Raw genomic sequence first — 14,053 nt, 5'->3', positions numbered from 1 at the left:
TGTGCTAACAACTTAAGTGCTTTCAAATCCCAAGACAAAAAGTGCTGCAGAAGTTGTAAAAGTCTTCAAGTTCTATTACATTTTGAAAAATTACTTTCATGAATTGCACTATGGGCACCCCATGTATTTTTTCCTAAATATGTAAACATGATTCTCATTCAAATTTGATGACTTTTAAAATAAAATTAATCTACTCTCCTTCCTTCAGCCAGGAGTCTGCACAACCCAGTAATGCTTCAGAATTAGTACTTAGTGGCATTTTTTCAGCTATAAGCTACGTGACAATCTAGAACTAAAACTGTTCCTCATATTGACCGGGACGCCATTAAATTCTGCACGAGTTGTTGTTGTTGACGCAAAACTAAACCCAGACATTTCTTCCACTCCTGTTCTAATGAATGCATTTTCAGCACTGCCAGCCTTGGTAACCAGTTACAACCATTAATACAGATGGTAACTTCTATTCCTGCTAGCAAGTACGAAGCACACAGTAAAGCAAGGGCACTCACCTGTCAGAAATCCCCTTCACTCCATGTGGCAGTGCGCTCTCTAATCTCACTGTGCCTTTCAGCCTCAAACTTCTTGCCACAGTTGTGCCCTCAACCCCACCATAGGATGCTTTTGTCTTTTTGTCTCTTCCCCCAATGCTTTATGTCCAAACTGTATTATGCAACTTCTTCAGGAAGTGTAAGAATTTCCCACAGGCTTGCCAATAACCTCACCGATTGACTCATCTTTTAGCAGATCCAGTAAATAAGAAAATAGAGTAACAAGAATGAAGCAGGGTGTAGCTTCCCACAAGCAAAGGAGGCTTGAGATCCAGAGAATCCCAGTCGAACACTGCAGATGAAGGAAGAATTTCCTCCATGATGCTTTAAAAACAAAGGCCCCAGCTGAAGTTCTTTACACATCAGAGAAATGTTGCCCCAATAGTGATTTTTCAGGACCTAGTTTGAACTGCTCTTCCTATCCAATGAGAAGGGTGGAAAACTACAAGTCACATCATTACTCAGACCACAAGCAGATTATGGAGTACATGGCCACAACTTCCACACAGCTTCTACTTCCAAGTATGTTATTTTGGTATCTAGCAAAGAGAAAAAAACTGGAACAGATTTAAAGTGTTTAGACAAAACCTTTTTTTCCCATTAGGAAATACTGTCAGGATGAAAGTATTATCAGAAAACATCGTATCAAGACACTGTCACCAGTATCAGAGTATCCAAGAGCCAGATGCTTAGGACATTCCTTGGGCTTGGAATGGGCTACTCGACCACACCAACCCCCATGGATATGTCATTTTTATGCTAGTTTTTAGGACACCCTTACAGTAACAGGCACTGCAGTCACCTGATAGCACAAAGGGTTTATAGAGATTGTTTAAATCAGCACAAAATGAAACACAGATGCTGAAACAGTCATTTTTCTGCCAACATAGCAGAATTACTGCCTCAGCCAGACTGCAGCTGTAACAAGTAGAAGAAGCAGAAGCCATGTTAAAAATTGAGAATTTGCACGTTTAAAGGACTTGAAACAAAAACTGCCTGTGAAAACTGAGAAGTAGCATGTATTGTTTGTACATGGTGAGCATGAAAAACAGGGAACTAACTTAAGATGGGGGTTTGATTTTTCTGTTTGCTTGTTTGCACTTTTAAGGTTCAGTGGTTAGATGATTGCTCTTCCTAATCTGACAACAAAAGTCACAGTTTTAAAAATTAAGTCAAATACATCCAGAGTAACTCAGTCACTGATCTATTAAAAACAACACAAGATGACTTCTGAAAACTAGAGGTGATGTACTGCTTTATAGACACTGCACCATCACAACTTCCTCCTACTGAGGTGTAGCATGCTACATTCTCAAAAGTTCAAATTGCAATCACATTTTGAACAGAGACTGCAAAATGGTGAACAGGGTCTTGCACTTGTCTCAATTTCCATTCTTCACTGCTCAGGTAAGGATGCGTGCTTCTCCTTCTCCCCCTGCCTCTTCTTCTGTTGTCTGTTGTTCTGGGGCTTTAGCCAAGGAGAGAAGATGACTTGCAGTTCTGGCAATTCATTCTAGCCTCAGAATCAGAATAGCATCACTTTCTTCAATACTGTGACGATCAAACAATAGTTTGTATAAATTCAGGTCTTACAACATTGCAAATTCATTGCCTTTCAGCAACCTCACACTCTGACAAGACAGTGAAACTTAAGCTGTACAACTACAGACACAACAGTAATACAATTCACTCAGTTTTGAGCTGTACCATTAAAACCTAAAACGCGTTTTCAGCACATTTTTAACAGCTGTATTTGCGTTTCCTTACTGAAAGCCAAGGTGATTAGCCACAACACTTCAAATTAGTATTTGAAATGTTCCCCCACTGATTGCTCAAAAACATCTTTGTTAAATTCTTAAAAAAATATATTTTGATCTATAGAAGTCCACCATCCACCAGAACCAAGAGCTTCTAACAATTGATATATAAAACATATTTTCAGGGCTTCTTTTTTTAACAAATAATGAAACAAAGATGAATCATCACATTATCATAGAAACCAGTTTTATCACTTTCACATTTACAAATATACATGGTACTCACAATAACTTTCTGGAAGAGCCAGAGCTTTTCAGACAAGAACAAAGAAAAGAACTCAGACACAGATGATTCAAGAATATATTAGCAGTAAAACAATCATTAATACATTAGCCAAAAGTTAAAGTTTGTTCCCAAGCCGGAGTTCATTCTCCTGTAATCATCTAGGTCCTTCTTGTTTTGAGGTGCATCAGTGGATATGGCTGAATAAGCAAAATAGATTTATGCAAGAATTACATAGATATGACAATTTCTAAAAAGAGATGGTATCATACAGATACAGGAGCAGGGTGCTCGTGAATGCAGCCAGGACAGCAGTGCAGAGAATCATGAACAAACAAATCGCATTCCACACAAAATGCATTCTGACACACTTTACATATGTAAACCTGTGTGGAAAAGATAGAAAAACAAGTCAAAATAAAAAAAAATTATCACCATCATAGCACTACAGTAGGGCAACAGCTGCATCATCAACGTAAATAGACTATATTGCTAACATCACAGAAACCCAGTAGAATTACAGGTTTCTAACAGCAAGTATGTCCAAAGGGCTGAGCTCGAGTCACTGTAGATGCCTGAGTAAGAGTGGAAGCTTATTTAAGCAACTCTCTAGGAAATCCCTTCCCACACTTTTACAGACTTTGCAGTGTAAAAGGCGTGAGTCTGTGACAGAGAACTCTAGTTAACCACGAGATAAACTTCCACAGATATTCTTCTGGTCTTTAGAAGACTATACTTAAGGATCATCTCTATTCCTGACACCCCTCAATGCAATTCCAATGCAGTTCAACATACTTACATTTTGATCTTTCATTTCTCCTTGGCAGCCTTGACAATACCTAAAATTGAACAAGTCTGTAAAACGGTGTTTAAAAAACATTTAATATATATTAACAATTTATGGCAATTATTTCAGCTATTCAGCTGAAGACACAGGTAACTGTCAATGGAAACTACAGTATTTCTTGCTGCCAGATGTGTCCCAAAATGCCCATTCAACACTGTCTCCAGTAGCAAAGAAGCTGCTCCCAGCTATTCTTACTTTTCTGACAAAAAAAATTATACGATCCACAAATACACTCATTATCACAAATATGATTTGCATACCGTTCCCCCTGATATTCGTCCAGGGGAACTTCCTGGAAGGCATCCAAAGGAAACAAGTGATGGTAAGAGCGAGCCAGGTGAGGTGCAGACACTAGTGTAAGACCTGCAAATAAAGAGACATCAAAATTATTACAGGAGAGGACTTACCAAAAAGCTTTTCTGTATTAAACAAAGCAAAATGGAAAAAAAGATTTTTTTAATTACTCAGTGGTTCAGAGCTTTTAAGAATTAAAAACCATAGTATTATTTGTCAGCTTTCATAATCCAAACCCTTCCAGAATTAAATCCAAACCAGCAAATTGCCCAAATTTCTAATTAAATGGTTTAACTCAGTCTTTAGAAGAACATTTACAATGCACAGCTGTAGAGTTATAAAGTTTTTCATCCTCACGCCATAAAATAATGCAACCATAGAAAAGTCTTCCAATTAAATCTAAATGCACAACTCCTCTTTGGCAACATGGTTCTGCTGTTTCACATCACCGGTTAAAATGGTGCCCAACTACAAAACTCTGCTGCCGCCTGCTGTAATAGTGCTGAAGCCCTGTGTCAGCTAACACAGATCTGCTGGTTTTGGCTGGGATAGAGTTAACTTTTTTCGTAGTAGCTAGTATGGGGCTACGTTTTGGATTTGTCCTGAAAACAGTGTTAATAACACAGGGATGTTTTAGCTGTTGCCGAGCAGTGCTTACACAGAGCCAGGGCCTTTTCTGCCTCTCACCCTGCCCCACCAGCGAGTGGGCTGGGGGTGCACAAGAAGCTGGGAGGGGGCACAGCCAGGACAGCTGACCCTAACCGACCCAAGGGCTATTCCAGACCATATGATGTCATGCTCAGCATGGAAAGCTGGGGGAAGCAGGAAAAGGGAGACATGTTCATAGCGATGACATTTGTCTTCTTAAGTAACCATTATGCATGATTGAACCCCTCTTTCCTGAGATGGCTGCTGAATTCCTTACTTTGCTTGGCTTGTGTGCAGCTTTTGCTTTACTTATTAAACTATCTTTATTTCAGCCCACAAGTTTTCTCACTTTTACCCTTCCAATTCTCTCCCCCATCCCACTAAGGGGGGAAACGAGTGAGTGGCTGTGCGGGGCTTAGTTGCCAGCTGGGGTTAAACCATGACAACAGCCTAACGTTAGCTGGGCACAGCCTGGCAAAAACTTCTTCATTGCTCACTCACATGCAGTGTAAACTTCCAAGCTCTTGCTCTGCTGACAGCTGCAGCTGTGGAGAATCTGTTGCTGATACATGGGATTTTTCCAGTTACACTATTACTTTGCTGAAACAAAATTCATGCCGACATAAAACCTTAATGTGAAACTAGGACAGGGTGACCCCACACTAGAATTATTTAATTCTCTTGCCAAATACATGCATTTTCATAATACCCATCATGTTTAGTCATATGCCTGTAGAAGCTAAGAGGACAGCTGTTGCTCACACAATATTAATACTACAAAAAAATGCTAATCCTCCCTCCCACCCTCATTAAGGGGGGTTGCAGGGGGAGGCACCATTGGTTGCACAGTCCATTAACATATGCAGGACTGAAGGGCTTCCATTTACAGCTCTGTAGCCTTTCATGTGTCACTGTGCAGCCGGCCCTAGGGTTCAACTTTGAAACCTTTCATCCATACTGCCAGAGGTTGGGGGATACTTCTGTCCTTTTACTCCAAAGCATTCTTTATCTTCATGGCCTTGCACTACGGAGTCAGAAACACTGGTGTGTCTGTTAAATCAGGATTCCTGAGGAAATTATTACCAGTCATATGTGAATCATCCTTCTTTTCCCCTTTGCTTTAGGGATTTTAGTTTATAACATTATACCCGGGAATACGATACAGCTTTACTGTTAAGAGTTATACCCTGGAAGTCCCTTGTACGAAGCCGACATCCCAGGACACAGGAATTCAGGCTTCTTAAAGCTGAGCTGGTTTTTAATTCCTAAGTATAGTTGAATTTTTCTACCCCTTAACTCTTACCACTAACTCATAATTCATCTCCTCAGCTTTTCTTGCTACTCACCACAGATTTTGCATTCCACAGGCAGCTCACAGTATTTGGCTCTGCACTGGGGACAGAAATAGCCACCTAGCGTAAGACCTGGCTCACTGTTGTTTTCCAATTGCCTAGAGCAGAGAGAGACAACTTAATACTTAAGAAGTAACACCGTAATACTACATAACTACAAATACTACATAGTTCTCACAACAAATAGTTTATAAAGTTTCAGTAGCTTCCACGCAACAGTTTCACGTGTATGGAAGTGTCAGAAAGCAATTGATAGGGTGAGATACCAGTAACCACATTTTGCCACAGAGACACAACAAAGACCAAATTTTCCCACATGAAGAAGCCAATATATCTTTTAAAAATAGTGTCACGAAAGATAACAGCATTAGTATTTCTACTTAAACACACAGAGAAATACTCTGTATTGACTCCGAGATGCATGTTAGTACTTGTTCTTCCAAAACAGACACTGTTTCCTTCTGAAAGTTCAGACTGCCCTATCATCCCTGAAAACTCTGATTCCTTTCGTTGAGAAGGGCACCAATATGCTAATCAAAACAAGGTCTCTATTTTAAACTTTGCTTTAAAGTCACATTAGTAAATAGATTAAAAAAATACTTTATTACAGATAATACCCTTCATCCTCATCATTTTTATAGTGATAAAAATGCCTGAATCAAAAAATGCAAGTAAAATTGGTAGTAATTACTTTAATAACTTGTAGCTCCCTTGTGTTTAATCACTGCACAACACAACTAAAATCCATTTACTACCTTCAAAAAATTGTAAATGTAAGTTTTAAAAAGCATATTTAACAGAGGTAACTACAGCCACATACTGGATGTACAAATGGAAATAAAATTTCTACTTAGAAGTTGCAAGACATCACTTGATATTTTTTCATGTTATTTTGCAATCCTTTAACCGATGAGCAGATTTCCTAAATATGACTTATTACTGAATTCTAGTCAGCTCATTGAATTCTAATCAACTCTACTCACGCCATGCTGAAGGATGGCTTTGCATCTTGATCAGATAGGGAAGCAATAGTATGCTGAGGAAAACCTGAAGAGAAAATCATCCCATATTACCAATTTTAAACAGGCAAGTAATCTTTCTGTTTCTTACTTCAATGGAAAAGTTCCAAGATTATTCTAAACATTAAGGCCTATCTCATTTGTTGCTACAGGAGAAGCAAAACACTCTTATTGGGTATCACATTTTCCTTCTACTTCTCTATCTACATCCACCAACAAATCCCTCATTGTATTTCCCCCATCTGAAAAAAAATCTTTTCATAGACCTAATATTAACTGGAACCCCACTTTTGAAGAACAGCTGAAAAGAAAATGATGTGCAATGGTAGGAAAGCAGAAAGAACACTACATGAATGTTCACTTGAACAATGGTTTCTAATTAAGAGGAAAATATTTTTGTATGCAGACACCAAGCATACATTCACCTTCCAAGTGCTGTATATGACAGATGACACTATAGCACTTTATGGAGGCTATAAAATTCTTTGTACCACTTATTTTTTACAGCTCATGTCAAGTGGGCAGTTAATTTTTCCAACTGCTGCTCAGGCCTTACCTATAACAAATAAATCTCTTCAGTATTTAAATCTACACATAAAAATACATACATTCTCATCTGTGAAAATGGGTGGATGAAAGTGAGAGATTGATGCTCTAATTCCTGGCATTAGAGTTCCTATTCTGGTTTAAGTCCAGGCTTAAATTTATTAAGAAATACATCAGGAGAAGAAAAGGTACCTAATCCATTTATTGAAAGAACACCACAACAGTGCTCCTAACAAACATGTACTACATGGCCAAACAGATGGCTCTGACAGTCAATTAAGCTTATAAGAGTTGCCTTCTACAAGGGAAAAAAAAAAAAAAAAGAGGGAGAGACAAAATAGTTTTTCATCCTTCATTTCTAAGTATTACATTTATACCAATTATTGTACAAGCAGTATCATCCCACTTTATTGTTTCCAACTGCAATTGAGTAATTTGTCTTATTTGTTTTAATTCATTATTTAAACACTGACTACTTTGCAGGAGCAACATCAAGAAAATCGATATCTATTTAGCAAAATAAAAGTTAAAATAAAAACGCCAATTGTGTAATGTCTTCCATTATGCTTCTATTTGTACGGTGTTAACACAGAAGATGCAACAAAAGAAAAAGACAAGATTCGCAGATCTTACACTCAGACTTTAACAAAACCATATCCTACCCATTCGAATAAGGGAGCACTCAGAGCTTGAACTGGCGGGTGGGGGACTAACATGATGCATCAGCAGTTCCTTGTAATGACTTTCATCTAAGATAACGTGGTACGTTCCTGTCACGAAGAAAGAAATGCCTTACTCTCAGATTTATGAGCAGATAAGAATACAAACACATTCTCCAAATGACAGAAAACAACTTAAGTAAAAAAAAAATAATTTAGCCAACCCTGTTCCTAAAAACCAGTCCTGGTAAAGCTATTGAAAATGGCAAGTTTTAAAACTAATAACACCAGAATGTTTAATTACATATGAAGGCCCACATCTTTTTCTCCAATATTACACTGTAGTAATGAGTCAGATTTACCACTGTAGTAATTGATATTAACATGTTACATAAATTAAGTTCCATATCACGTAGCTTCATATGTGGAACACTAGGTTTTAAAATACATACATTGCTTCTCTCTAGAGATGCAGCTACCAGCTAAGAATATCACTAAATGCTGTGTATTTTGTAGCTTTGGGAAATGCTTAAATTTTCTGCCACCAAAACAGAATATTCATCCTTAAACATCAAAATGCATTAATGAATATATGACAAATTAATTACTTAATTTTGATTTAAAACTTTTATTAGAAGTATAACTACTGAACTTCAGATACATACCACCAGTTTCTCGGGCAAGCACTGTACAAACTCGAACTTCAGCACTTAAGCCGATGACAGATACTCTGATCTTAACTGCTTTTAAACACTTCAAATGGAAAAAGAAAGCATACTCAAATTCATATGCAGAACAGAAAACAGTAAAAAGGTCCAAAGTTTTAAATGAAAATTAATTGGCAATGACACTGGAACTGTCTGTTTTTAGTCTAATAGCTTGGATGTTCAATGTAGCAGTCAAACTTCACTTCTGTACCTTTATTAGATCATAGATGTTGGATGGATCACATGTCGTCAGACTGCTGAAGACTACCAAAACCTCTCTGCTTGTATGTCCTGGCATGTGCCTAAAGAAAGTATATAATTAATTAACTTCTGTACACTAAGCTACTTGTATGCTAAAGTTTCCAAAGACTTCAACGTACTAAAGTCAGAAGACACGATATGAAGTTCCCTACAGATTATTAAAGGCTGGTAAGATCCTTCTCTGATCACCAGAATTTCACCTTCCAAAACGCAAACCTTTCTAGTATCTAAAATACAGTATTTGACTGTGTAATAGTTATCTGATTGTTTGCTCTGTACCTCATCCGTACTCTCACAGATAAAATTCACTTTCAAACCAGCAGCACTCCAGTAATTCTTCCTGAATTCTTAAAATAATCTCTAATCAGTTTATAGGTGTAGATCCATTACTTTTAACTATCTTTTAGTTCTTAATGGAAAACTCTCTTCCAACTAGTCATTCAAATAATTTTTATGAAGCTGACTACTGGCTTTGTTCTGTCAGTGTTTCTAGCTATAATAATTTGTTACAAGTCTTCCACAAATGTTTATCCCATCTCAATACCTCACATAGCAAAAAAGTTTTTCAAATCTATCCCACTCGAAAGATTACCTCTCTAAAGTATGCCAAAACTCCCACCAGATTATTGTGATTCAGTGCTGTTTCTTTTCCTGTTCTCTTATCATTATTAACCCCTAACTTTGCCCTCTCTCCTACCTTAGCTCTCTAGCAAAAAATAATTGCAGGGTCTTTCATTACCATATTCATACACAACATAAAATCGGCTACTTTGTTTTAAAATATTGTTGCTTTTTATAAGCAGCACACCTCTAAATAGAAGCAACTTGTGTTAGAAAAATCAACTTCTGCAATACTAGCATATTTAAATTCTTAATAGTTTGTATTGCAAGAGGACATAAAGCTGCCTTCTAAAGACTCAGGTCAGCACTATGCAAGAGGCTACTCGTAAAAAATACTATAGCTGCGCCTCCAAAAATTCATAATCAGGACTACACAGATTATGGAAACAAAAGAAAACAAGAAACTCCACATGTATACTAACTTTAAAGTCTGCATGGCCAAATTTAGGGAATTATATAGAGATGGCTCTCCACTGCAGTTCATATCCACTGCTTTCTTCAGAGCAGTTATGTGCTTTTTTGAATTACCTGTAAGTGAAAAACAATTCACCTGAAATAACAAGTTAAATGAATTGGAATATTTAAACTTTATATTAAATGAAGTGTACTTGTACAACAACAGTTTTCAAACTGTGACTTGTAACTCTATGTTTCTTCTTAGAAACTGACCTCCTGATCAGAATGTAGAAAACAATAAAACAGTATATTAGCAGAAAGACGTTTACTCTACAGGCACTCAATTGTTAGAAACTTTAAGAAGTCAAAAAGAGTAAAATCACTGTTGTGTATCGTTAAGCACTTAATATGAGTGTGAAGTGTCCCACAAAGTGTTTCACCAGAAACAGGATTTAGTTTCCTCTGTTACCCTGAAAGTACCGTTCAAGGACTGATCAATCCTCAAATTCCTCAGAGTTGCTCCAGTTTTACAGGTGAATAAAGAGAAAAAAATTAAGACTTCATCTCTGAAGCCACATGGATTCCTAGTAACAGAAAGCTTGAACGAAAGAAACCTTGCTTCTTAACATCTGATCAGATTTCACAGAACACAAAGATATCATAAAATACAAACTTAAACTTTAAAGAAAGAAATTAACTATAGGGGAAACAAAACATATTTTAGTTGCAATCTGGTTAAGACCTGATCACAAACAAGCAAGCAATGACGATTCTAGATAAAACCAGATCAAGATAATGACTCTGGTTTCAGATAACTTGCAATAACTTCTTTTAAATTAAAAAGTAGTTAACACTAATTCACTTTCAGCAGTGTCATCCAGGTAGAACTTATAACATCAATGCAAGACAAGAAAACATCTCCAATTTAAAAAAAAATATACTACCTCCCTACCTGAAAGTTCTGTCATTTTTTCAGCTCTTTTACTCTTGGTTACAATTAAGCCAATCTGGAGAAGGGGGGGGGAAAAAAAAGCATAACTTTTCTTAGCAAGTTTAAAAATAAGTTGATTTACATTTCTGCTATATTTTGCCTAATACATCTTTGTGGATCTGAATCACTCAACTATAAAAGTTTTCTTGTAAGTCTAACAACAGCAGCACAACACTATGCATCAGTTAACATACACTCCTGTATTTCCAGCACTTTTGCCACAAAATACAAAAAGAAATCTTCTAACGTTCTAAATACCTGAAAAAAAAAAATCAGGTCTTCTGTATTAGAAATTATGTTTAGGAAAAAGGGAAGAGATGGGTTCTTATTTTCATTAGTTCAGGCACAAACAAGAATTTCACCACACTGATGAGGAAGGGATAGAAAGGAACACATCAGCTGAAAACAGTTTACTAGATAGCATTAAAACTAAAACTAACTAAAATAGCTTCCAACTACTTTTTTCTTGCATGGTTGTACATACCTGACTAATGGGATTTTGGTCAAAGTACTCTTCAACAAAATATTCCAGTAACTATAAAGAAAAGTTAAGACCATTAAAAACTCAAGACAGCTTTATTCCACATGCATTAAGCAGGTAGTACTTGCAAAACCTCCAGTATCACTTAAAAAAAAACAGTTGGGGAAAAAAAAAAAGAGGGAATGAGCCCTTCCTTTCCATTCTCCTTTCACTCTAGCTCATCTGTCCTTCTCCTTCCTTTCATGTCACCAATGCAATGTACATTTCAGAAGCTACCCACCCTTTATTCACTTTGTATGTTAAACTTCTAGATTACTGTTGGTTCAAATGGAGGTTTACGAATCACCAAAAAGCACTAATCTGTACAAAATCATCAATCCCCAGGATTTCAATGCTTAGGGTTGCTAAAGAAGACCATATAGTACAAGATGTACAGTTCAAGTCCTCCACAGTCTGAAGCAGCAACCCAATTCAACTCCTGTTTAGCATCCATTCAAACCAGAATCCATCAAAACACAACTGTAAGGAAAAAAAAAAAAATCTAGATGAGTAATGAAAGCATGTTTGTTCTTCTTTCATCCTTTATTACAGGTAACACTTCAGCTTAATTTCCACTTACTTTTCCATAATGTGTCTCTCCATAACTTGTCCTTTCAAAGCGTTTTCACTGAATAGAAGCACTTGTGCAAGGCAAATTAATGCTGTAAGTAATGATTTTACTATTCAAAAACCAGGAAAATGACAGACTAGCCACAGAAACAAGGGAAAAAACATAGGGAGGAGGGGAGAGATGAGGCTATGCACGTAATCTAGTCACAGGAGACTGCCATTCTCTTAAATGTAAAATGGAACTGGTTTAGTGAGAAACAGTGGATTAGTAAGAGAAAACTCTCAAGTACAGAAATACCTTCAAAGTGCAAGTGAGTCTGTTCGGTTTTAAATCCTGGTCCTCCATAGTTCTTGATCCATCAACAACCACGTAAAGGTGACGCATCTGCATTTTCACCATAAGTGATAATCACTCACAGAACAGATATTGAAATGAACTGTTCATTGTACCATTTACTTAAAAAAGCAGCTATTTCCTCCCTCAAACAGGGAAAAGTCAGTATACTGAGCTATGGAATCAACAGCAACTGAAAGAGTAATGCATTTTTTCCACTTTTCCTTCAAAATGAAAAAAAAGACTACCTGGAAAAACGCACACTGTTCTTTTCCTCTCGTGATAAGCTACAAAACATGCATAGTTTGCACCTTCAGTTCCTCAACTTAAGAGCTCAGCGTTGTATAAAGTAATGCTGTTGTTTGTAACTCATTTGAATTATGCCCACTTTTCACATGAAGAAAAACAACAGTGCAAATGTGCGTGATCTGATTGCTGTTGCAAAATGCACCCTGATACAGCGAACACGCCAAATCTCCACCTCTGAATACTCCTGCTTCACATCCCACATGGCCAATGAACAAAGAATGAAAAAAAAAAATTTTACCAAAAAAAAAAAAAAAAAAAAAATTTGGTAGAAAATGCAAGCTTTGGTCTCAAGCACATTAAGTCAGCAAAAGATTAGGCATACTACCTCTACTCAAGCAGTTTTGGACTATGGTTAAGACATTAACATACCATTCCAAGTCGAACTTGTCCATGGTGTTCATAGAGTCTAAAAACACACAAAAGGATTCAAGTAAGATGCAAATGAATGAATGATTCCTAAAACAAAAGTCCAGAGCAAATCCAATACCAGACTTCTGACAAATATGAAGCAATAACAAACCACAGATGCTTATCTGCACTGAAAAAAAGACAATTACAAACAGATTTCATGCCTCTCACAAAACAAAAGAACAAAAACCGTACCGTACTACCAGGTTTAAGAGAACTTTAAAATTTTACCCAAATTTTAATACTTTAACATAATCTGAAAGAAAACAAATCTAGATTTTGTCTAGCAATTTTTCTGACAATTTGAAACACAGATGTAGTGCCATGATGCCAAAACCCAGCTTGAAGCAGGATTTGTGTATTAAAAAGCTGAAGGATTTTGTCTAAGCAGCGCAAACTGCAACTGCAGTGCTTTGCGCCGTGTTTCATCAGATCAAGACTTCACCTCTTCAGCTAGCGTACATCTGGGGGATCTGGCCTGTACATATTCAGTCTTAAGATTAACGATAAAAAGAAATGTCACTATTTTTTCCTGGCACAACTAATAGGTAGCATGCAAGAAGCACGCATCTGGAGCTCTGAAGGCGTAAGGGCACAAAAATACACTGCAGGCATGCCGATTTGCTTACTCAACCTAGAGGACCCAGTTTCAGAATGATTTAAGTCCTTATAGGGGACCAAACCAGAATTATTAGAAGGCTCGTGGCCACACATAGTACCTTTTCCTCTTTGCCTTGAAAAGAATGTCCTCGATGGTCGCTTTCAGCGATCCGGATTCGTCTTCTTTAAGAATTTCCCTAGGCAAAACAGACTGTTACTGAGGCGAAGGGAGATCTTCCTCGTCTCTCACCAGCCAGAGGCGAGGAGGCAAAAGGAAAGCCTACCATGTTCTTTCGTAGCCTCCTTCCCAGCGCTTGGTCCGTTCGGGTTCGTCGTCCATCTCCGCGCCTTCGCTCTGCCGCTGCCGAGGGCAACGGCGGCCG

The 14,053-nt window shown here is 37.4% G+C and overlaps 2 protein-coding genes across 6 annotated transcripts in view; both read right to left on the bottom strand.

Moving 5' to 3' along the window:
• Positions 1 to 593, bottom strand: part of LOC104135045 (NLR family apoptosis inhibitory protein) — an 18,114-nt gene extending 17,521 nt beyond the window's left edge. For 3 of the 4 annotated variants that reach the window (XR_004841152.1, XM_009648651.2, XM_035888486.1), the window contains exon 1: positions 510 to 593. The gene's annotated coding sequence lies outside the window, so the exon portion shown is untranslated. The remainder of the gene's footprint in view (positions 1 to 509) is intronic. The other variant, XM_035888485.1, reaches the window with a different exon arrangement.
• GTF2H2 (general transcription factor IIH subunit 2) lies at positions 510 to 14,047 on the bottom strand. Of its 2 annotated transcripts, none has more exons than XM_009648683.2 (15): positions 13,955 to 14,047; positions 13,790 to 13,867; positions 13,032 to 13,068; positions 12,318 to 12,404; positions 11,414 to 11,464; positions 10,891 to 10,945; positions 9,965 to 10,070; positions 8,872 to 8,962; positions 8,619 to 8,706; positions 7,957 to 8,064; positions 6,713 to 6,776; positions 5,724 to 5,827; positions 3,696 to 3,798; positions 3,388 to 3,427; positions 510 to 2,974 (listed from the first exon to the last, which is right to left on the bottom strand). In XM_009648683.2, exons 1-15 carry the CDS (start codon positions 14,008 to 14,010, stop codon positions 2,855 to 2,857), a joined length of 1,188 nt encoding a protein of 395 aa, XP_009646978.1. In that variant the 5' UTR covers positions 14,011 to 14,047; the 3' UTR covers positions 510 to 2,854. The 2 variants fall into 2 exon arrangements, with proteins under 2 accessions (XP_009646978.1, XP_035744380.1); XM_035888487.1 differs by having other exon boundaries at positions 2,916 to 2,974; positions 3,388 to 3,443.
• Between the last annotated feature and the right edge of the window lie 6 nt (positions 14,048 to 14,053).

The sequence above is a fragment of the Egretta garzetta genome, unplaced genomic scaffold (assembly GCF_000687185.1).
Source record: "Egretta garzetta isolate BGI_Z169 unplaced genomic scaffold, ASM68718v1 scaffold271, whole genome shotgun sequence".
In the NCBI taxonomy this organism is placed as follows: Eukaryota; Metazoa; Chordata; class Aves; order Pelecaniformes; family Ardeidae; genus Egretta; species Egretta garzetta.
The sequence above is the reverse complement of the archived record's forward strand: the minus strand, read 5'-3'. Positions and strand labels throughout refer to the sequence as shown.